This window comes from Ambystoma mexicanum, chromosome 12 (genome assembly GCF_040938575.1).
Source record: "Ambystoma mexicanum isolate Mex_15411 chromosome 12, UKY_AmexF1_1, whole genome shotgun sequence".
Classification (NCBI taxonomy): Eukaryota; Metazoa; Chordata; class Amphibia; order Caudata; family Ambystomatidae; genus Ambystoma; species Ambystoma mexicanum.
The window spans coordinates 667,936,805-667,960,601 of NC_090936.1; the positions used below are offsets into that span (position 1 = coordinate 667,936,805).

The window sequence follows — 23,797 nt, forward strand, 5'->3', positions numbered from 1 at the left end:
CTTCTGGCTCAAAGCCAAATCCCCATTAGGTCACCTAGGAGGTCCCAGTCCTTATATCTCAACCTCTCAGAAACTATGCATGAAGATTGAGTTTCTTGACCTCTAGATGGAGAACCCGACCATCCTCTCTAGAGAGAAGGTCCTCTCTTCGCAGTTGATGCATTGGAGGGCAGATGGACATGTCTTGAATGTCCGGGTAGGATGTCCTCCTGGCCCAATCTGGGGCAATTAGGATCATGGATTTCCCAAATGTTCTCAACCTCCTGATCACATGAGGAATGACGGGGACTGGAGGAAACGCGCATAGCAGTGGAAAATCCCAGTCCACTATGAACGCGTCTTCTAGAGCTCCTCTTGAGGGAAATTCCCTGGAGCAGAACAGTTTGTACTTCCGGTTGACACTGGTTGGGAACAGATCCACTTGAGGGGTTTCCCCAAGGGTGAGGATCTCTTGAAGGACTTCCTGAGATAGTTCCCATTCATGGGAGACCGTGCTCTGCCAGCTCAGAGCGTCCACTGCCGTGTTCTCCTCTTCAGCTAGGTTAACTGCTGATAAGGAGATTCCTTCTTGTATTGCCCAGAACCAGAGCTGCATTGCTACTCTGCACAGTGGTAGTGACCCTATACCTCCTCTCTTGTTGAGGTAGTAAATGGCCACTGTGTTGTCCATCATTATCAGGATATTCTTTCCCAGAACAGAAGGCAGCAAAGCCTTCAGCGCAAGTCTGATCGCCCTCTGCTCCAAAAGATTGATATGTAGTTCGGACTCCAATGGAGACCAATGACTGCTGATTGTCAGTCCTTGGCGTGGGATCCACACCCTGTGAGTGAGGCATCCGTCACTACAATTATCTCTGGCCATGGTTGCCAAAAAGGTTCTCCCTTCAGAATATTGTCCGTGCATGCCCACCACAGGAGAACATGTGCGACCCTGTTAAGAACCTGAACTAGGTCTGACATCTTGCCCGAGAATTGAATCCATTGTGTTCTGAGAGCCCATTAAAGAGATCTCATTCTCAGGCAAGCCTCTGGCACCAGATAAATAAAGGATGCCATGAGGCCGAACAACCTCAAAAGGTCAAAGGCCGGAAGACGCTGAGCACTTTGGAATTTAGTGACCATCTGCAAAATGTGTTGAGCCTTCCCCTCGCGGGGTGAGGCTTTTCACAAGGTTCTATGCATGACTGCTTCGATCAACTGGAGTCTTTGAGATGGCATCATGTGGGACTTCTTGTAATTGAGGGAGAAGCCCAGTCTGCGGAGATAGTGGCAGGTGACGTTGAGATGTTCCAGGACTTGTTCAGAAGAACGTGCCCTGATCAGCCAATCGTCCAAGTAGGGGTAGACGTGAATCCCCCTCTACTGAGACTCGCTGCCACCACTGCCATTTACTTGGTGAAGACCCTCGGGTGGAGGTCAGCCCAAATGGCAGAACTTGAAACTGAAAATAGAGTTGCCAATTGAGAACCTCAGGCAGTTTCTGTTCTTGTGATGGATAGACACATGAAAGTAAGCTTACTGAAGTTACAATTACACCATCTAGTCTTGAAGTTGGAGGGCCTGAAGGATATGAGAAAGGGTAAGCATCTTGAACTTGTCCTTCCTGAGGAATATGTTCAGGTTTCTTAAATCCAAGATGGGCCTCAATCTTCCGTCCGTCTTGGGGATTAGGAAATAAGGGGATTACCAACCATTGTTCCTCTCTGCTACTGGTACAAGTTCTATAGCACCTTTCTCTAGCAGGGTCAAGATTTCCTGCACAAGGAGCGGATCTGGAATTTTTAATGAGTTGTTCCCTAGTGGATGATCCTGAGGCCTTTTTAGAAAAGGAAGTAACCTTGGGCTACATTTTCCAATGCCCATGCATCTGAAGTAATGCCCTGCCATTCTTTCAGATGCTGTGAGATTCTGCCTCCCACAGGGGCCCGATGGGCTAAGGTCTCAGAGTGGTTCAGAGGCGGCTGGAACAGTGGCTGAGGTAAAGCAGTTGCTGTTTGGGCAGACTTAGTACCTCTCCCTCGTCCACCCCAAAGGGAATATTTATTGGCCTCTATGACTAACCTGTCCTCCTGCTCTTCCAACTAAGGAGTAGAAGCAAAAGGACCTAACCCTCCAAGATGATGTACTAGAGTAAGAATGTTGAGGCTGTCTGATTGCGGCGCTGAGAGACTTTGCTGCCACTTTAAAGGTCTGCAGCTTCTCCAGGCTTTCGTCAGCCTTGCTGCCAAACAGCTGAAAGCCGTCAAAAGGCATATTGAGAAGCTTGGATTGCACATCTGGTGCAAACCCTGACTTTCTCAACCACACAAATCTGCGTTGTATGGTACTTGTCACCATAGATCTGCTGATGCTGTCTGCAGTATCCAGACCTGACTGTAGGCACTCGCACATTGCCTCTTTCCCATCTTTAATGATAGTCAGGAAGCCGTTTCGTTCCTCCCCTTCGGGGATGTGGTCAGCTGCCATTGCTACAAAGTCCTACAAGGTGAATGTGAATTTTGACAAGGTACAATAGACATTGGCAGACTTCAAAGCCATGCTCCCTGCTGTGACAATCTTCTGCGCCCAAGCATCCACATGCTTGTAATCCCTGTCTGGTGGACTAGTGGGGTATGCCGACTGTTTAGTGGATGTTGCCACCTGGACTACTGAATTTTCCGGAGTAGGATGCCTGGCCAAGTATTCAGGGTCACTGCTGGATGGCCTATACTTTTTGGAGAAGTTTTTGTTAACTACAGCAATAGTCTCTGATGTTTCCCAATTTGATCTAACTCTTTTCTGCAGAGCAATATGGAAGGGCAAGATAGGATATTTCTGTGGACCTTGATCCAGGATGTCTGTTAAATCATCTTTCTCGAATGGGGGAGCAGACCTGATCCATCCCAAAAACTCAACTACCGTGCTCATTAATTGCCTATATAAGACATCATCATGATCAGAAATGTCTGGTTTTCCAAACTCCAACTCAGGTGAAAAACCGCACCACTGGCTGGCTGCAGGTTATCATATACATCTTTAATTCTGCACTCCTCGGATATTAAGGCTTCTGGGAGATTTGGAGTACCATACTGTAGGCCAAAAGGAGGAGTGTTGTCATGAAAAGGCTCATGTTCCTCATAAATTGAGGATAATGTCTTAAAGAAATCCCTCTTTGGCAAAGATTTCTCTTCTGTCGTTGGCAGCTTTGATGGCTTCTAACCTGCCGTCGACTATGGCAATGAGGCCAATAACATGGAAGTCTTTGACCCTGGCGTCGATGATCTCGACACTGGCGTTGATGACTCTGATGCCGTAGGCTCTGGTAGCGTTGCAGTTGTCGACTTTATTTTTGCTGATATTGCCATCGAGAGGCTGGATTCTCGACTTGTGGAAGCCCTCAATGATGTGTCATCAGTTCGAAGCCTTCATGGCCCTCAATGAGATTCGGTCCTGCGTCCCTGGCTCGAGGGCGTACATGATTTAGCCTTCAAATTACCTTGGTCGTCTTTATGCAGAGCAACAGGGGCATGGTTTCTCTTCTCTTTCTTCAAGGGGGCCAGGGCCTCCCTCTAGAACATGTTTATCATTTCTCTGTGAAACTCTTCCCACTGAACCGGAGTAGAGGATTTGGTCGGGCATGTGATCCTCTCAGGAGAAGAATCACTCGTAGTTGAAGGAGATCTATAATGCCTCTTCTTTGCCTTCTTTGACAAATACAAAGAGTTGCATGATCGACTAATGGATCGAGATATTTTTTTGGATCTCTTACATCGAGGAGAATCCCCCAACTTGTCAGATGACTGTTTTTTTAAAGACTTTTAAGGGTTTTGGAAGGGGTCCTACTCACCCCTAATTTGCCTTTATGATCCCTTAGAGCCTTATCAGTCTTTGCCTGATGCTCCGTGCCCAGACACCATAGGCATACGTGCTAGGGATGGGTAATTGACATTTTTGTCACAGAGTCTTGACATTTTTTTTTAAACCTATCTTAGATGTTGAAGGAGCAGACGGTGAAGACATTTTAGGCTTAAGTTCGAAGAACCGAAGCATGCCGTAATTCTCTCAAAGTAAAAGCTGTGTTGGAAAAATTGAACTGAAGCCAACGGGCGCTGCGCGTGCACATATACTGACGTCGACCGTTGGACAAAGGCCCTTGAGGAACATCCAGTGGACAGGACCAGTGCACAGCGCCCTCTGTTGAGGATTTTCTTTTCCGAAGCAGCTGAAGCTGAAAAGGAAATATCAAAAGATGAGGAATATGTGGGAGGACACAATTCATTCGAAAGGGTGATATTGTGGCTAGATAAGAAGTGTTGCTGAAACAGCTGGGTATTCATCCCATTATTAAATTTGTAAGAGGGAACAGGAGAGTCTCATATGAAGTGATGTAATGTTGGGTGTTGTTCTCTAGTCTGGGACCAAGATTGAGAAGCATTGCTTCTGGTTTTCCCTTCATTGTGTTTTTTGGCGCTGAAATATTTAACAGTTTTGGCTACAGCATATAACCATCCTATCCCAGAGTTCTTTTTAAGGGCTTGTTATCAATATGCAGTTACTTTACCAAACATTTGCTAACTGTGCCTACCTTCTGCTCTTTAGTAGCTATATCCCATTGTTTGCCAGAACATCAGCTCTTTTAATTGCAAGACAGTTCTCACTGCCTATACCACAGGAGTGATAGTCAAATTGGAGGCAGTATCCTGCGACTTCTAAACCATACTTCACCACTTGCGTCACCACAAGGCACTTAACCAGGCCTGGCAGCCTGGGTTTATGAAAACATTGAATGGATGAAGCTTAACCAGCCATCAAGCAGTATTAGAATATATTTGTGTCTTCGCATGCATAGTAATCTAATGCAACATACAATGGCGAGAATTGCCTTTTCTGAGGTGCCCGTAAAATTAATTAGGTAAAATGTGCACAACAAATTAAATTTAGTAGATGCAAGATGAAAAAGGTAACGTGTGTCAATGTTTACTTTTAAACATAGATGTTTGCCCATTCAAGTACTTCTTGCAAAATGTGTTTTACATGATACATACCTGTTGTGGTTGTAAGACCATAGGATGTTGTTTCTAAAAAAAAAAGAAGACATGTATTATTTTAAGTAAACAGTTGATATTTGCGTAATTGATGTGTCACGTATGGATCATATAACACTGAGGTAGACGGAAAGATAGATTATAGAAAGATAGTTAGAGGCAATGGGAGAGAAATAGAGAATGTAGGAGCTGGTGCAGTAACTTTTAAGACAGCAAGATAAATATGTCCTATAATGTCAAGTTTAAGTGGATTCTTAGAACAATGCCTATAAAAAAGAGGGAAGAATGTATCAATGCATTATGATGGAAAAGCTTTTTTAGAACAGTACTAGAAATACAAATGAAAACCGTGACTTTTATAGTGCAACTGTCCTATATACTTAAACAAACACTGCCACTTTAGTGCATTTATGAATTCCCTAATACACTAAAACTCTCTCTTTCCAAAAGAATGGCTAGTGTAGTCCACTAAACAATTACACCATCAAAACCCAAGGGATGATAACATATTATAGACTTTGACATTGGTGTCTGATCTAATCACATGCCAGATTACTCCTGCGACAACTGGGATGAAAGATACCATGAGCAACAAAATTTTTGATTATCTTTATGCCCCTTATCCCTGGGTAGAATTAAGGTAATTCCTCTGCTGTTTCCTTTAAACATATATTGAAGAATGCTCAGATCAAGATATCTCATTGAGGGAGGGAGTGGGTGAGGGAAAGAGTGAAGAGGGGCAGAGTGATGGGTGGATGGCTAGATGGATGGATGGACTTTGAGCAGTACTGGAACCTTACAAAGAAAGTGACCATATCTTTAAAAAGAACATACAGCCCTGAAAAAGCCCTTACTTACATACTCAAATAAATCAAACCATGATACCATATGGACTTTTCTTTAGGAGAATTTAATCATGTATCACCAATCGTGTGGGAGAAATGTAAGACAGAAAAGGCCATAATACAGTTCAATATAAGACAGAAAAGGCCATAATACAGTTCAATATTCTCCTCATCACGTGGATATTTATTACAATGCACTGTGGGAATAAATTAGACCACACCAGCCCAAAAATGTGAAATCATTTTCTTTTGTACTTTCTCACCATTAGCTCAAAGCATTCTGAATTATCAACGCATACGTTCATTGTAAATCATCTCTTTCAATACCCTTTTATCATTAAGGTCGGCATAACTGCCCAACAATTTAAACAAGTGATATCATGTTGTCTAACTGTATGCTTCAAATTCACTGCTCATAGTGCCTCAAACCTACTCCGGACTTTCCATCGAATTTTCAACTCAATATTTGTCTTATCATCACTTTGTCAGTGCAAGTGTTGTGCAGCTAAATCATATTAATGGCAGAAGATCACCATACAAGGTAACATAACATTAAATTACATGAACGGACAGAGCTTTTGATACTGATCAATGTAATTCTCCTAAAACTGCAGAAAAAGGCAAACTGCAGTAAGAGGGCAAGCATCCACTGCTCCTTCACAGTGTGCTAAATTGAGATTTCTGCACTAAACGGCAGCATCTACACTCTGCCCCGTATCTTCACTATACTTAGGTGGGTTGCTGTTGGTACTCTTGTTCAGAAAGGAATTGCCATAACATTTCAGTGCGGGACAAAGACTGATATGCAAATGTATATTTCCCATCTGTGAAAGGTACGGGTGAGCAAAAATCGATGCCTGCAAACACTCAAAGTGGGAAAAAAACACAGAACAAGTTATCATGCCATGTTCTTTCTGGAGAGGGGCGCCTGCTACCTTTTTAGAAACATATTAGGTGGGTTAAGGGCAGGCTAAATTGACTGCTCTTCCTCGATAGATAAGCAGACACTGCAAATCATTACTCTCCAATACTGATCACTACTCTCAGTAGTGAGTACTAGAGGTGTACTTTGGTGGGAGGAATCAGCCCTGTCCATATTCATAGTTGCAATATCTGGGTAGATACTCAAGAGATCACAATGCCGAATTGGACTACCAGGCAAGCGCAAAAAAAACAAATTAAATGATATGTCCTCTATTGCCACCAGCAACAGGTACCCCCCAGTCATGACAATTCTGAACTAAAAATCATTCATCTTGGACAAAGTATCTTGGCACTTAGAGCACATGAACTTTGATGTGAAAACATAGTGACAGAGGCATAAATCACCTGGCAGATCATTAATCTTGGTAACAAATGTGTTTTAATTCCCATCCAAAAGATAGATGATCAAGTTCCCCCAAGACCACAGTAATTTGTGTTCCACATAATGGCAGCTTGAACAGAGATGGTCCCATCTCCTTCCCGTACATAACACATTTAGGGATAACTGGGTGTCTATTGGTTGCATATCTTTAAGATCTAGGGAACATATACCACGTAAAAATCTTAAAACAAAAAGCAGAGGTTCTTGCGGTTGTAACGCCCACTGTCCTGTAAACTGGGCCATTAATTTGTTTTTCTTTGCCAAAGAAACCAATGTAAAGTCCGCACAGCTGGTGAAATATTCTACCAGTATGCAAATTTCTTTTTTTTTAATTTAAAATACATATGGTTAATATCTTTAAACCTTACATTTATACATTTCTTAAATTCATGAGGTCAAAAGTAAAATGTATGCATTTGTTATTAGTAAAATGACAAAAGAAAAAACAAGATTTATCAGTTCATTTCTTGAGGCTGAATATCCAGCCAAAAACGGACCACGGCCGTTATCATCGATTTGTTGTTACCAGTTAATATGAGTGACCAGCACTCCTCCTGGTCCAGTGTTTTATTCGTTTTCAAGTATGATTGGGCGATTGCGAGACGCTTATCTGCAAGTGCTGGGCAGTGCATCAAGATATGCTGGAGACTTTCAATGGATTCCACCTGCTTACAGAATCTGCAGGTCTGATCGCCGGTTGTAGTATGTTTGCAGATAATTGAATGGTTTCTGATCCCAAGGATTTTCCTGGGTCGGAAGTACGTTAAATCTTAGTCGCATAAAGATGTCACGGATCAGACGGTCTGGAAAGAGATTGTGGTAATGTGGTAACTCATTCAGGGCTCTGACATCGCCCATACAATTCAGTGTTAGTACTGATTTTTTTCCTTCTGTGTCGTTATCCAATCCAGTGTTGCAAGTTGGACTTTTGCTCGTTGTGGTCTATTGATCAGGGTGTCCATGGATATGTCGTTTTCTATTAGTTTGACATCAATAAACTATTTCCATTTATTCAATGCAGTGGCATTGATGTTACTTGGATTCGCCCGCAAGATGTCCCAGGACGGAATGCGGACGTTATTGATCAATTTCCTGAACAGGTCAAATTGTTTCCATCAGATGATTGAATGGAGAGATTGTAGGCCCAGTTCAAATCTGATGCGTGATGCTGGAATGGAGTTCAAAAGTTATAAAGCCTTTGTCCAGAAGATTCGCTCTAGTTTGTCCCATATGTCCACCTGTAGGTTGATCATGGTTTTGCCACCATATGTCAGAATGGGTGTCACTTTCTGTTTATAAAACAAGATGATAGGTTTCAGTGAAAATTTCCCAAATTTTTTGTGGATTATCAAGCCTTGCTGTGTTAAGGTGCGTGCTTTGGTTTTCAGGTGGTCAGACCAAGGTTGCTCAACTTAGGATTTGTTGATCCAAACCCCTAAGTACTTAATGGTCTGGACTTGGTCTATTTTTTCTTTCATCAAGAAGAAGGATGGTATTTTGATCGGTGGACCCAAAGAGTGAGACAGGGTCATGACTTTGGTCTTCTTTACATTTATTTCCAGTTCATTGGCCACCATTTATGCTTGGATGTTGTTAAGTGCTGTTCGCAGACCTTTAGGTGTTTTAGCTAAAATGACAATGTCGTCAGCATAGAGGATCGACGTAACTGGTGTCGAATTTAGTTTTGGTGGATTGACTAGGTCGGAAGCGACTGTTTCTTCGAAGTCTGAATTTGTACAAGGCTGCGGCAAGCGGGGAGCCTTGTTTCAACCCGTGCCAAGTTTTTATTGGGTGCGTTACCAGGCCATTCTGGCTCAACCGGGTTATGGGTTCGATAATGTTTCTTGGACATCCCCATTTCATCAGCTTGGCCCATAGCATGTTTCTGTTAATTTTGTGAAAGGCGAGGTGTAAGTCAATGAAAACGGCATATGTCTTGGTTTTTTATCTGATTGTCTCATGTTTGAGCAAATTGAGAATGAAGAGATTTGTAGTGGTCCCGACTCGCTTGACGAGCCCGGTTTGCCTAATGACTTGTCTCTTCGCTTTTAATGACCAGGTGTTCAGTTTGGAAAGCATGATGTTAGCAAATATTTTCCCCAAGGGATCTAAGAGCGCAATCGGCCTGTAATTTCATGTAAGTGACAGCTGCAACATTTTGGATTCCCTACAGCTTCTTTATGCTTGTCATGGGAATTCCTATATATATATATTGCCTTGGAGGAGTTTAATCAGCTCCTAATAAATGTTTTGAATACGTGGACTTTATGTGATAGCCAGAATTAACTGAGATTTCTTCCTAAAGTCCTTAGCCAGGATCAGATAGAATAAACACCATTGGCTCAGTGCACTGACCTAAGCGTGCAAGGAGAGATCTGCATATTCACACTCCTAAACACTGCATATGTATGGCTGGGACAGGACATTCAACTTGTACCACCCGTCGCAGATTTGGAGTCCAGGAAGGAGCTGGGTCACCACCACCAAGAGGCTTGGCCACCCTTACTGAGGGGGGGGGGACCACAAATCATCACCACAGTCTTGGAGCAGTTACATTTCAGTTGATTGGAGTTGAGCCGTTGGTGGACATCTTCCATGCACCTGCAGAGGATGTGGCTTCACACCCAGGTCATCACACATGAAGATAATAGTTAAATTGTAATCCTGTACAGCTATACCTTGATGTATGACACCCCCATGAATGCTGTGGCATGGTACAGAAAGTGGGCAAAATGTTTCCATTGGTGGAGCTATGAGCAGCACCAATTCTCACTTATCATTCAGCAGCCTGGTATAGGTTCACTCCTGTGACAGAAAAAATACTCCTGTCTACCATGAATTATCCTGCAATGGCATGTTCCCATTGGGATCAGTGTTGTGAAAGACTTTCTAAAAGGGATCAAAACACTCTTGCTCCAGTAGCTGTAGATCTGATGAGCTCCAGTTAAATCCAAACCGACCCCTTGAAACATGTTTCAGCCACAAGAATTCTTAAGAAGCATAAACTAGCCAAACAGCGTTGTTCAATTAAAGGTATTTTTCATACCTGCTATTTCTTGCAATGATTATTTAAAAATGCTATCAGTGCAGTATTGTTTGGAGGCTACTGCCATTGTGAGGAATTAGACCATCCATACGGGGAGAGTGTGCTCGCCTGGGCTTTTTGATCTTTTGATAATGGAAAATTAATTATGGGAGATTAGCCTCCAAAATGTATGCGGCCATTCCGCACCCATTTTATCTGCACACTGCACGAACAGCAATAGTCACGTGTAAACCAGGTAGACACAGCCTACTGGTGCCATCTTCCCCTGTCATAATCAGCTGGAATGTGACAGCCACGGATACATCAAAGAATCTCAAGAAGGGGGAAGGCACACCTTTCTCCAGCCTTGGGCAGCCTAATTCAAACATCAAAGGCTCCATGGATCTGCTTTTCCTTTGTCTAATCCGGCTGGTGGCAGTGCATACTAATGAGAGATAATTGAGGCAAGCCTGCTGAGGAGGCTTGGTTGCCGGACAGACAACAAGAAGGCGGGGCTAGCACCCCTTTAGTATGGAATGTGTCACCTTGAAGCTAGTTCCCACCCCTCGGTATGAAAGGCAAGTTAATGCATGTCTGGGTCCACTAATTATCGTAGGCACACCCCTGCAGAGTTGACCCCTTTCAGAGGGGAGAATTATGGGATTTGGGGGAGACAAGAAGTCTGCTCTTGCCACATACTTCAAGGGAGACCAGCACTTTAATCAAGAGTCTCAAAGGGCTCAGTTAACCAGAGAGACACGTTGATCTACAACAGACAGGAGGATTGGTGGGACATGGGTATATATTGTCACCCCTGAACTTTTCCTGTTGCAGAGCACTCTGGTCATGACCTCATGCATAAAAGAAGATTGTTGGTGGGGACCCAGGATTGGTTAATTAATGTGGGCTTAGCCTTCACCAATCACTGGGACCCATTTGGCTTTAAAAGAGGGCTGAGTGTCTCACTTAGAAGATCATCCAACGACTTTGTAAGAAAAAGGACTCATTTGGACCCGGGCGGAAGGTAAAGTCTACCTTACGTCTTCTGCCAGTGAAGGACGGCCAGGAGTTCCAAGAGGGAAGCAAGATCCCTCCCCTAAACATCTCCCAGGAAACAGAGGGAGATACTGGACTCAGAGGACCCATCCAGTAGCTCCAGGACCGGTACAAAGCCCGCACACATCTTGCCCTGCTAGGTTATGCCAGCAAACTTCCTAGGTGGGAAGTGCAGGAGAGTCTCTGGACAAAGAACAAGGCTGTTGCCTGCAATCACTCCCCTGAGCTTTGGGCTGTCCGTCTTGAAAGGACGATACACGGTGTGCGGAGAAGCTGGGAGGAGTGCCACACAAGCATCATCCAGCATCTATATTTTAAGGACATTTTCAAGACAGTTGAGTCCTCAAACCGCATCCGGCTGCACCGCTGACTGTTCTCACGCCACAGTCACAAAAGCCGTCCAAGCCACCTGGACCAGCATTCCAGATCTGCCTACCAGCACAGAGACAACGATTCTTGGCCCTCAGCCGCCGCAACTGACAGCCTGCAGACATCTGTCCAGCCTTGCTTCCCGAACTACCTGCTGCCTGGTACCCGCAGCTGTCTCCCGCCACTAACTCTGTTTCAAGGCCTGTAAAGTTCCCTCAAACTGCCTCGATGTTGTCAAACACCAAGAACTTCTTCAGCACCAGGTACATTGTGGTTCTGCCCCCCTGGTTCTTCTCCGAAGGCCCGTAGAGACAGTTACAATCCTTTAGCCCCTTGGTGCTGGAACCGAATAACCTTGAAAAGTAAGATTGATTACTTTACCAACTACCCTCCTGTCCGTATCCAGAGTGCATCCCTTTCCTTCGTGAAACTGTCTGTCCTCTGTGTTCCCTTGCAGGGTGGGCAGTATTTGTAGTGTGCTAGAACTGTCTGTTGTAGTAATAATAAAGCAGATATTTGTATACAACCTTGACTGGACAGTCCCTTTTATCATTTGGTAATAATTGAATTTTCGCTGTGCTACAACTAACCAACGATCCACAACCTTGTGGAGATAATCCGGACGTTTCGTCCACGTTACCAAAAATTGTACAAGGAGGTCTTATAATTCACTTGTATTCCAATCTGTTCGGGTCCCTTCTGGTGTACTAGGGGTGTGGGTCTGATTGATGGTTTAGAAACCGATATTCATCCATTGATCAATGGTGCTTCGGAAGTTGATTTGTCACAGCCAACCTACATGACACTGGCCCATACTATGTGGGATTTACTCTCAGCTACTGATGAGGGATAACTTGCTTTGTTGATGTTACGAGACCGCTTAACAGATGCTGTGGAATCACTGGACCAACATGTGCTGCTAGAAGACTGTGTCAGGGGTAGGACTTTACTGAAGTGCTCCTCATTCATTTTATTTTAGAATAAGGTACAGGTGGTCAAGCTGACGATCTCCCGCCTAAACTATATATGGAATGTCAAGTTCTTCATGGATCACTCATCAAATTCTAATGTTTTTCATCCATGGGAAACCAATAACCAAGGATAGCATTCAACCTGGCCTCATTTTCCAGATATATGCCAATGAAATTCAGAAGAGGGTGACACGTAGGCGATAGACAGTGATCCTCTCAAAGAAAGGTTCATGAACCATAGGCTATTTATATCTGCATAGTAGATAAACATGAATGGATGTAACACGAATAATGACTACATATCTATGCTTAAGCCACTTGGCTGCTACTGTCCATCTTATAGAACTCAACCTTGCCTTGATCATGGAAATGGTATACACGGCTCCTGGGGAAAAAGTGCATCTTCTTCGATTCATTAAAAGCACTGCTGTATACTTTCAATCTGACATAAATCTAGAGATTAGGTCTCACTTGCCCTAAATAACCTGAATTTACTGATTGCTCAAAATCTTGTGCTCCCTCAGTGAGCAAATCACAAGGAACCATGTTAGTTTAGAACTAAAGTGCTGAGAAAGCTGCTGATTGGTTTATGTTCTGAGTTCTTTAGCAGTAATTGTGGAATGGAAGATGCTTGCATTTTACAGGAAATGCAAAGATAATCAACCAAAAGGAGGCTTCCTACATTTACATAAATCACTGGCAACTAGATCTGAGCCAATATTGAATGAATGGGAAGAAAAGTGTCTAACCATCATACATTCCTTACGAGAAACCAATGAAAACTTAATGAACAATCCTGATAAATCAAAAATAAACTTTATTCATTAGATTGGTTCAATACCGAAGAGCAAAGACGCAGGTACAAAGGATATGGCAAACTATGGGAAATCAGTCAGAAACCACATTCAATCCCGAACTATTTGAAGATATTCCCTCATTGGTTCTTCCGGGATCAATTCCTACGATTCAAGTTAAATCTGATTCAAACTAAAGAAACTACATGGTCCAAAACCATACAAGCAGGGCTCCAAACCTGCCGTCTATGTAATGAAGGGAAATCAGTTGAAAATCTACAACATCTGATAATGGACTCTTCAACTTTTGAGAATCAAAGAACATTGATAATGTGTGATGTCATTAAAAACTATGGATACAGACTGAAGGACATGTGGTGGAAAATGCTACTAGCCAATGAAAAAACATCAATAACCTTAGCATTGATCAAACTGTTAATCATCATAAAGAATCACCCGGCTAAATTGGACTAGAGGAAACTGTTATAACCGACATGACATATATACAATGCTGAGGTCTCTGTATCCATCTTATCTTATCTTTTCTCGTTCGTTCGTTCGTTCTTTCTTTTTATTTTCTAAATATGAAGTTAAAACATGTGATCAAAGGTTGTCTAATGTATAACCGTAAAATCACGTTAAATAAATAAAAAAATAAAAAAATAATAATAATTATGTAGATGAATATCACCATGACAATCACTGATCCCGAGAGTCCACCCCCAGAGGTTTGGTGAGATGGTGTTATCTGTAAAGTGGGAGCTGTTTTGAAATGTGCAACTTCCCTTTATTGAGTGCACTGATAATTATCTCAGATGTCTTTGAAGACTATCTTGCTCGTGATCTGTAGGTTTTCTCCCACTGCGGTCTAGTGTCTCCCTTTGCCCAACTGTACTCAGTTGAGAAGGCACAATATAAGGTAGGGGCAGTGGATGGTCTAATGAAACGTCAGTAAAATGCTGGTATTGTATGTGGACAATTTGAATATAGCTTGGTGCAGAATATTAGTCTGTGGCAAGGTGGCAAAGTAGTTGGATACAATAAAGAATAAAATGAGCCTTGACCTGTCTTTATTGCAATGGTCTAGGCTGATGCAGATATGGAGGTAATCATATATCAATTACGTAGAACATTTTAGAAGGCAATGTTTGAAAAGGAAAATACATAAAACATAGAAGAGGTGGTTCTTCCCCTCAACTTTCTTCTCTAATGTCTCTTTTTTCAAGCAGTAATAAACAAACTATAAGATGTAAAACATACGCAGAGGAATTGCTGGAAAATGTCCAATGATTGCCTTACTCCTACCTGATCTGCATGGGTTAGACTGGCCAGTGGTTTTATAGACTGGTGACACATAAATGACGACACAAGAAGTAGGGGCTGTTCACATTGCTCTGCCAAAAAAGGAACTGCTTAGCCCTGATCTACTGCCATTTGTTCGGAGCCTTGCTGGTGTACGCTCTGTTTGGCGGCAGTTGCAGTTACCATGTAGACTATTGCAGCGCTTTTCTCTCAAGCGACGCACTGCTTGCCTACCGTATGGGGAACGGAATACGCCACATGCTCACCCATGTAAGCGGGTGACCTCAGCACGTTGTCACCACTGTTTTCAGAGTTTTGTCAGGAACAAAATGCTGTCATCTGAACATCACCAGCACTTCCTATTGAAGTAAATGCACCTTTCTCATGTAACAGTCTGTTTCTGAATTTCCTGTTTGTGGATCTTCTGTGTGTCGAATCTTGCTACTTCCTTTTGATGTCTCTGCTGGATACCCCTTTTGTACTTCGCTTTCTTCTTGGATGGTCTTTTTTGGTAACAAAATCCTGCTTCTCCAACTACTGACTTGCTTCTGGATCTCCCATTATGTGTGTTGCACTTTGACTCCCCGGCCTATTTCTGAGATGACTCCGGCTAGGGACCATAATACTGTTAGGTGAGTGTCTGTCCAATATTTTACCATCTAAGTCTATAGGTCCCAGATTTCTGCTAATAGTACCCGTTCTGCAACCGACAATTTGTCACCACCAGAAGTATCCTGAGTGGATCCAGTCCACTACCCCTAAACACCTTGATTGGGTTCTCTCATGTATGAGAAAAGTACCCTAGTGCCCACCTGATCTTACAATAGTGTCTGTTTTTTCTTACAGCTTTGAAAAACCCAGGTGGTCCCTATTGCCTTTCCATTTGAAGCAGGGTTTGCCATTTGATCTATTACTTTTGGGAACATCTGTTTCAAGAGGAAGGTCTCTCTCGATTGAGGAGACCTTTAGTTGGGTTGGGTTGCTTCATGGTTCCAGGGAGGCCTGCACATTCTGACAGCATTGAACAAAAATGTGCTTAACTTGCACAGGTTCCAATCTACACACACCCTCTTTACTGGCTTGGTTTTCTAGTTATCCCTGCAGTGAGCTAACATCATTGTGAGAAGTCAGACCTACCTGGTGTAGTCCACGGAACAGTGGTAGCAGTTGCTAAAAAGAAAATTATTCATGTCAGTGAAAATAGAAAAGGATTTATGTTTTACACACAGCAAGTACATTTCTAACAGGACTTCTAATGTGTTCCGTGCCCGGCTGACAATACTTCAAAATGCTAAATATAGTTAACTGTTTCCAGCACATATTAGCTGTTATCTCATGGAAGAATCAACATTCATATTAATTCCGCAACAAGTGTATACATAACGTTCCAACGTTTATTTCCTACATCCAATACAAATCAAGAGCCGCATTACAGAAACCTTGCACCACAGCAAGTTCAACTTTAGTCTTTATCAGCACTATGGCAAAAACTGACCTATTGCAAAAACACATTTTTTCAAAGAATATTTGCCGCAGTGCTTATACTATACGGTATTAGCACCGGGGCAAACTTTTACCAGGTGCAAAAATGAATGGAAACATAGGATTTTTTGCAGCAGTACAAAATGTCTGGCTCCAGAATGCAACAACAGAATGCAATTCCACCGAGGTAACGAAAGCAGATGATTGCATGCACTTTACATCTATAGACTGAAACTGTTCACCCCATAATAAGAGCATGTATATAAAATGATGAGTCAATATGCCATGCATTTTTATTTGCATTACACAAAGTGCATGACACACACTATGGCCCCAATCACATGGAGGCAATTGTGTATGATTTGGGGGTCTGCTCACAGTGCTGCATAATGCTGTGTGTCAACGAGCTAGGTTTATCATAAGTCGAAATCAGGCCCGCAGTTTTTTCTACCACACTATTGTTTCCCTTGGTTTGGGAACTCACGAGATTAAAAGAAGCAATCGGTGGAGCAGACATGTGTGGGCACCATTTGGATGGCTGGACTCCATTTTAATAACATGTGCTAATACTACATGTCTGCCGACCTTACTCACATTCCAGGTCTCCTGCTGATGTTGCCACCTTCAGTACGGAGCTGTGGGAGATATTTTGTGATTTCAGTGGCACTCGTCTGCTAACAAAGATGACCCAATGGGTGGGGGCTGAGTGACTTAAATACAACTGACCTGAATTTTAAGATGCACTCATTATTAATCAAATAGGGAGGGCGTGTGATGCATCCACTGCAGAGTTATATATTAAATAGGTTTCCTTGCTGCAAGTCGAAACTTAAATCCTTCTTCCAGATTTTGAATGTTTGCACCCTACTCAGTAATTAGTGGAATTTTTTGTCTTGCCATGAATACAAGGTTTGTGCACGCTATAAATACACCACAGGATAAAGACTGGGCTTCAAATAAAAGGCCCTTTGATGAAACATGTTGGCCATGGTCATACGACCTTCAGAATACATTGTTAACGACAATTTTGTACACACATTAGGGACATTAACAATACCTCATTAGAAGTACATGTATTATTTCAATAATTATACAATTTCACAACATTGTTTTAGGTTCTTTTCAAATGCACGCTATGCACACATAATTTCGTATGAATGAGACATGAAAGCAGGATTATGAGTTGTTTTGTGAATCATTGTACCGTTAAGGATGTTTTAAAGTATGTTTGTTATTTATAGATTATTTTTGAAAAATAAAATCTGTTTACCAAACTTTGAAAGCTTTGAGTGCACGAGTTGGAGATATATATATATATATATATATATATACACACACACACACACACACACACACACCCTACTTTATATATGTTTTAAAAAAGTAGATTAATTGGTAGCCAAGCAAAGGTGTTAAAAAATCTTTTGAATGGGCCAGTGAATGAAGACATTATTTTATTTTTATTTGGTTTTCCATACAACCACCTTGTAAACCTATCTATTACATTTCACGGAGGACTCTATTCCTGTAAAGAGCATTGAACAAATATTATCTGAACTATGTACATTGAAGCCACTGGATATGGCATGCAGAGCTAGTTAACCTGTGACCAAGCCTTCACCTATGCAGGGACAGCACTGTGCTCTGACAACAGCTCCTGGATATTAAAGAGTTGGGTGGGGGGGTACTTTGCTTCAGAGCCTCCTCTGATAGTGACATGCTCATCACATAAAATGGCTGCCTTTGGGAATAATAAAGAGACGAGTATGATCATATCGACGCCTTTTGAAGACAAAGGTAGTATTTAGAGGAAGGCTGTAAATCATGTTTTCACTGAGAAATGCAAAAATCAAATGCCAGTTAGACCAGTGTATGGGCACATAAGACGTTGAAAACCAAGAAAGTGATGTAATTCTGAATCACTTTGTGGATCAATGGATGGGAATGAGTAGTATCTGTTATGGGGTTTAAGAGTTAACCTAGGGTGAATAACCACTTATCTTCAAAGTGAAATGGAGGCACTAGAGTTATTTTTTCAGATGAGAGGCGTCTAGGATAGATATTAGTTGCTGAAGATATATGGAGAGATAGAATAAAGCATACTATAACATAGAATCATTCAATAAGATACGTCTAAGATGTTCTTGGGCTCTTAATACTTGGGGTACAAAGTGGGTCATGACAATCCAATTTAAAAAGTCTGATGTTTAAGTACTGATATTGTCATGTTGTCCTACTACTAGGACCACCCGCAGGTGTCTGCCTGCATCCTGTCTTCAGCTTATGATCTTACATCAGTAATCTTAGCACCTTAATTCCGCAGTACATTTCCAGGATTCACATAGCCTCCACGATGCATCATAGTTCTCCTTGTTTCTTTATTATGTCTCAGACAAATGGAGAGGTTTCTTGAACTTTGCTCAAAATTACACCAGTGCTGCTCCATCCAGCAATTTTTATAAGTCCTGTCATTCCAGAACCTAGTATTCTCACATTTACCATGCTGAAGGACCGGTTGTGTGGCAGCACCTCTGCTCTGCCCCCTGTTTATTCTTCTATAACTGAACTAGAATAATGCTACCCTGTTCTCACTTCAAGAAATTCCTAATTCCCTGTCCGGATTAAATCTTCATGTTCTCTGTGCTGACAGGGCACAGCCTAATCTGATTTCATTTTACTGTCCTAGTGTCTGTTTCTGCCTATGTCCCATGAAAGCTGGTTACTGACACTACTCGCCATGCCGTGCCTTACAGTGATTTATCTTTGTTGGCTTTTTTACTATACCAATAATCACCCATTCCAAAGGCTGGATCAGGTGGTAACGGCCCAGGCCCAAGTTAAACGAGGGTCCCCGGTGCTGTTACCACCAGTTTCAGACAGTGGAAGGGGTGTTTATTGCTAAAAGCACCCCAGGTTTCCAATCCGGTAACCCAGTGTGCTGATAGGAGCGTACCATTCATTCATTCAAAAGACTGTTTCAAAATGGCCACCAATGAGCTGGAAGATGGGGCTCCAAGCAGAGCCCCTCTTCCTTTTCCATGGTGGCCAGAAGGAAGACAGATTGGCAGCGGTAAGTGGGAGTGTGAGGGACAGGGAATGAAGAAGGCAAGGGAGGGTGGGGGAAAGATGGCTGGGCGGGGGAAGCAGCCATCAAGTGCTCGGAACACAGGCTTGGATCGTGGGATTCAGCCAGTGTTCCGAGCAACCTGATTGGTTGCTCCCTCCACCCTGGGTTCTAATATTTGTTAATGCTCACACTCAAATTCTCTACGCCTTTGCTTCCTCCTTGTGTGTTGCATTTGTAAAAAGTGTTTGTCTGTTTTCTAAAGTTATCCCTGATGTCCATTATTTGAATTGGTCTAATTTCCAATGTGCCATTACAGCATTCCCTTATTTCACACTTTGGTGCTTACTCATATGGCCCCAAAGTTATTAAAAGACATTGTTTGGCTTTGGTGTTAGTGTCAGGAAAGTTACATTAAGTAGCCTACCCAACAATTGTCCAGGTGGAATAATGAGGGCTGTATGTATTTTAGGTCTCACTAGTAAGATATTTAGCTGTCTGCCGGACCTTTTGCAACAGTATAGAGAGGGTCTCTTGCGTCAATAACCTACTCAGTGATGCAGAAATAGTTCAATTTTTTTTTTCTCCAATGGGAGATGGGCTTGCGCGGAGCTGATCTTCTATCAGTGAAAAAAAAAGAAAACTATCCACACCCGGGTAAATCCTGGGGTGCAAATAGCTTTCATGCCCCAGCAAGGGGACGGGGGCAGACGAACTAGTTACTCTTACCTTGTAACGTTCTTTCGATGGGATGTTCCTCCGACGTATTCCTTATCTTAGATAGAAATCCTTCAGCTTTGCTGGCCTCGGAAAATTTTTTCGCCAGAGGGCGCTGCGCGTCGATGATCGCCGAGTCGATGACCCTCGACGGCCTCCGTGCCGACGTCGACGTCATCCTGCCTATAAAGGCCGCGCGCAGCGTCCGTTGCTCAGTTCCGTTTTGTAGTCCCCAGTAATGTTTTTGGATTAGACTAATCACCTTGAAGGAGCATAGGCTGCAAACCCACAGGAAGTCATACTGCGGGGATGGATGGGAGGGTCGATAAGGAATACGTCGGAGGAACATCCCATCGAAAGAACGTTACAAGGTAAGAGTAACTAGTTCTTCGAAGGGATTGTGTCCTCCGACGTATTCCTTATCTTAGATAGACTCCCATAGCAGTGGTATTGTGACTGGAGGCGGGAGTAATAAAAGTTATGTTACCCTTCCAGAATGGACAGAGTGTAACACAGCCTTGCCGAATCTAGTTTCTTGACTAGAGGAGGAATCCAGGCTATAGAATTTGGTAAATGTATGTGCGGACGACCATGTGGCAGCCGCACATATATCTCGAATTGGCACCCCTCTTTGAAGGGCTGAGGATGTTGCGATACCCCTGGTAGAATGAGCCCTTAGATTTTGAGGAGGCTCCTTTCCTGCCAATTTGTAGCACTCCAGAATGGCTAAAATAATCCATCTGGAGATGGTTTGTTTTGTTATTGGAAGGCCCAACTTATGTCCTGCATAACCTACAAAGAGTTGGTCTGCTTGTCTGATCTTAGCCAATCTGCTGATATAGAAGCTCAAGGCTCGCTTAGGGTCCAGCCTGTGCAGTCTCTCTTCCTCCTTCCCCGGATGAGGAGGAGGGTAGAAAGAAGGTAATATAATCTTCTGAGTGATGTGAAACTCCGAGACTACCTTCGGGAGGAAGTTAGGCTTCACCTGAAGAACAACTTTGTCCTTGTAAAAGATTGTATGTGGAGGTTTACACGATAAGGCTTGCAACTCGCTAACCCTTCTAGCAGATGTCAATGCTATTAGCAAAACAGTTTTGAGGGTGAGAAGCTTCAATGAACAAGAGTGTAGTGGTTCAAAAGGGGCACCCTTTAGGAAGTTTAAAATTAGGTTTAAATCCCATAAGGGAACTTGAAAAGGTTTCGGGGGATAAACATTAGTTAATCCTTTTAGGTATTGTATTACCAATGGAATTTTGAAGTATGAAGGCTCCTCTGCAGTGCGCTTAAAGATTGATAGCGCTGCGAGATAGCCCTTAATTGTGCCAACCTGTAGGCCTGAATTAGCCAGGTAAAGTAAGAATGACAACACCATAGGTGTACCACAAGAAAAGGGTTCAATATTCTTTTCTCTGCACCAGCTGCAAAATTTGTTCCAACGGCAGCGGTATAGAGTTTTAGTTGCCGGCCTTCTGGCCGAAAGCAACACCTCCATAACATCATCCGGAAGGTCCCAATCCTTGTACCTCAACCTTTCAGACACCAAGCGTGAAGGTTGAGGGTCTTGATGGCTGGATGGAGAACCTGACCTTCCTTCTGCGAGAGAAGATCCTCTCTGTATGGCAGTCGAATTGGAGGGCAGATGGACATGTCTAGAAGGTCCGGGTACCACGTTCTCCTGGCCCAATCCGGGGCAATTAGGATCATGGTCTTCCGAAACCTTCTCAACCTCCTGATCATTTGAGGAATGACAGGGACCGGAGGGAACGCGTACAGAAGTGGGAACTCCCAGTCCACTACGAACGCATCTCCTAGAGCTCCTCTCGGGGGAAATTCCCTTGAGCAAAATCTGTCGCACTTCCTGTTGATACTGGTGGCGAACAGATCCACTTGAGGGGTTCCCCAAAGGGCGAAGATCTCTTGAAGGACTTCCTGAGCTATCTCCCACTCGTGAGAGACTGTGCTCTGCCTGCTCAGAGCGTCCGCTGTCAAGTTCTTCTCTCCGGCTAGGTGAATTGCCGATAGAGAGATTCCTTCCTGAATTGCCCAAAACCAGAGCTGCATCGCCTCTCTGCACAGTGGTAGTGAGCCTACGCCTCCTCTTTTGTTGAGGTAGTGCATGGCCACTGTATTGTCCGTCATTATTAGGACGTTTCTTCCCCGTACAGACGGCAGAAAAGCCTTCAGCGCTAGTCTGATGGCTCTCAGCTCCAACAGGTTGATATGTAGTCTGGACTCCGATGGAGACCAACGACCGCTGATGGTCAAGTCGTTGGCGTGAGCTCCCCACCCCGTGAGTGAGGCATCCGTGACTACTGTTATCTCCGGCCATGGTTGCCAAAACATTTCTCCTTTCAGGATGTTCTCCCGACAGGCCCACCACTGAAGGTCTCGGGCTACTTTGACCGGGATCCGAAGGAGATCTGTCATCCTTCCTGAGAACTGTGACCACTGAGTTCTCAGTGCCCACTGGAGGGATCTCATTCTCAGGCGAGCCTCCGGCACGAGGAATATGCAGGATGCCATGAGGCCTAGCAACCTCAGAAAGTCGTAGGCTGGGAGATATTGGGCATTCTGAAATCTGATGACCATCTGCAGAATATCTCGAGCCCTCACCTCTGGTGGCAAGGCTTTTCCCAGGGAAGTGTCCAGGACTGCTCCAATGAATTGGAGTCTCTGTGATGGTATCATCTGTGACTTCTTTAAATTGAGGGAGAAGCCCAGCTTGTGAAGGAAGTGGCAAACATAATCTAGTTGTCTCTGAGCCTGTTCCGAAGATACAGCTCTGATCAACCAATCGTCTAGGTAAGGGTAGACATGAATCCCTTCCCTCCTTAGACTTGCAGCCACAACCGACATTAGCTTGGTAAAGACCCTCGGGGCGGAGGTTAGCCCAAATGGCAGAACTCGAAATTGATAATGAGAGCTGCCAATTGCGAACCTCAGGTATCTCCTGTGCCTGGGATGGATCGGCACATGGAAATAAGCGTCCTGGAGGTCTAGAGATACCAACCAGTCCTGAAGCTGGAGGGCCTGAAGGATCTGAGAGAGAGTCACCATCTTGAACTTGTCCTTTCGGAGGAATTTGTTCAATTCCCGTAAGTCTAAGATGGGTCTCAGTCCTCCGTCCTTCTTTGGTATTATGAAGTAGGGGGAGTACCAACCCTTGTTCCTTTCCGCTACAGGTACCAGTTCTATGGCACCTTTCTCTAGCAGGTCTAAAACCTCCTGCAAGAGGAGCGGATCTGGAAGCTTCAAAGGGTTGTTCCCCGGTGGATGACTCTGAGGGATATGTAGGAAGGGCAGGCAGTAACCTTGGGCCACTGTCTCCAGAGCCCAAGCATCTGACGTAATAGCCTGCCATTCCGTCAGATGGTGAGTTAACCTGCCCCCTACTGGTGTTCTGTGAGGGGAGACCTCAGAGTGGTTTTGAAGCGGCTGATGCAGTTGCCGAAGGTAAAGTGGCTCCTGCTCCTGCGGGTGCGGCTTTCTTTCCCCTACCCCGTCCACCACGGGTAAATCTTCCTTGGCCTCTTTGAGCCGGTCGTCCCCTGCCCCTTCCATATGAGGAATAGTAACGAAAGGACCGTCCTCTCCACGATGATCCCGAAGGACGAAAGGTATTCTGACGGATAGCAGCTCCCAATGACTTGGCTGCTGCCTTGGACGTTTGCAGTTTCTCCAAACTGTCATCCGCCTTCTTTCCAAAGAGGGTAGAACCGTCAAAGGGCATATTCAAAAGCCTGGTCTGCACGTCAGAGGCAAAACCAGACTTCCTCAACCAC

The 23,797-nt window shown here is 43.7% G+C and overlaps 1 protein-coding gene across 50 annotated transcripts in view; it reads right to left on the reverse strand.

Moving 5' to 3' along the window:
• Positions 1-23,797, reverse strand: part of LOC138513982 (mucin-19) — a 1,848,798-nt gene that overhangs the window by 810,759 nt on the left and 1,014,242 nt on the right. For all 50 annotated transcript variants that reach the window (XM_069629210.1, XM_069629207.1, XM_069629194.1 and 47 more), the window contains exons 54-55: positions 15,890-15,922; positions 5,025-5,057 (exon numbers count right to left, since the gene is read on the reverse strand). In XM_069629210.1, the coding sequence (XP_069485311.1) occupies positions 5,025-5,057; positions 15,890-15,922 (66 nt within the window). The remainder of the gene's footprint in view (positions 1-5,024; positions 5,058-15,889; positions 15,923-23,797) is intronic.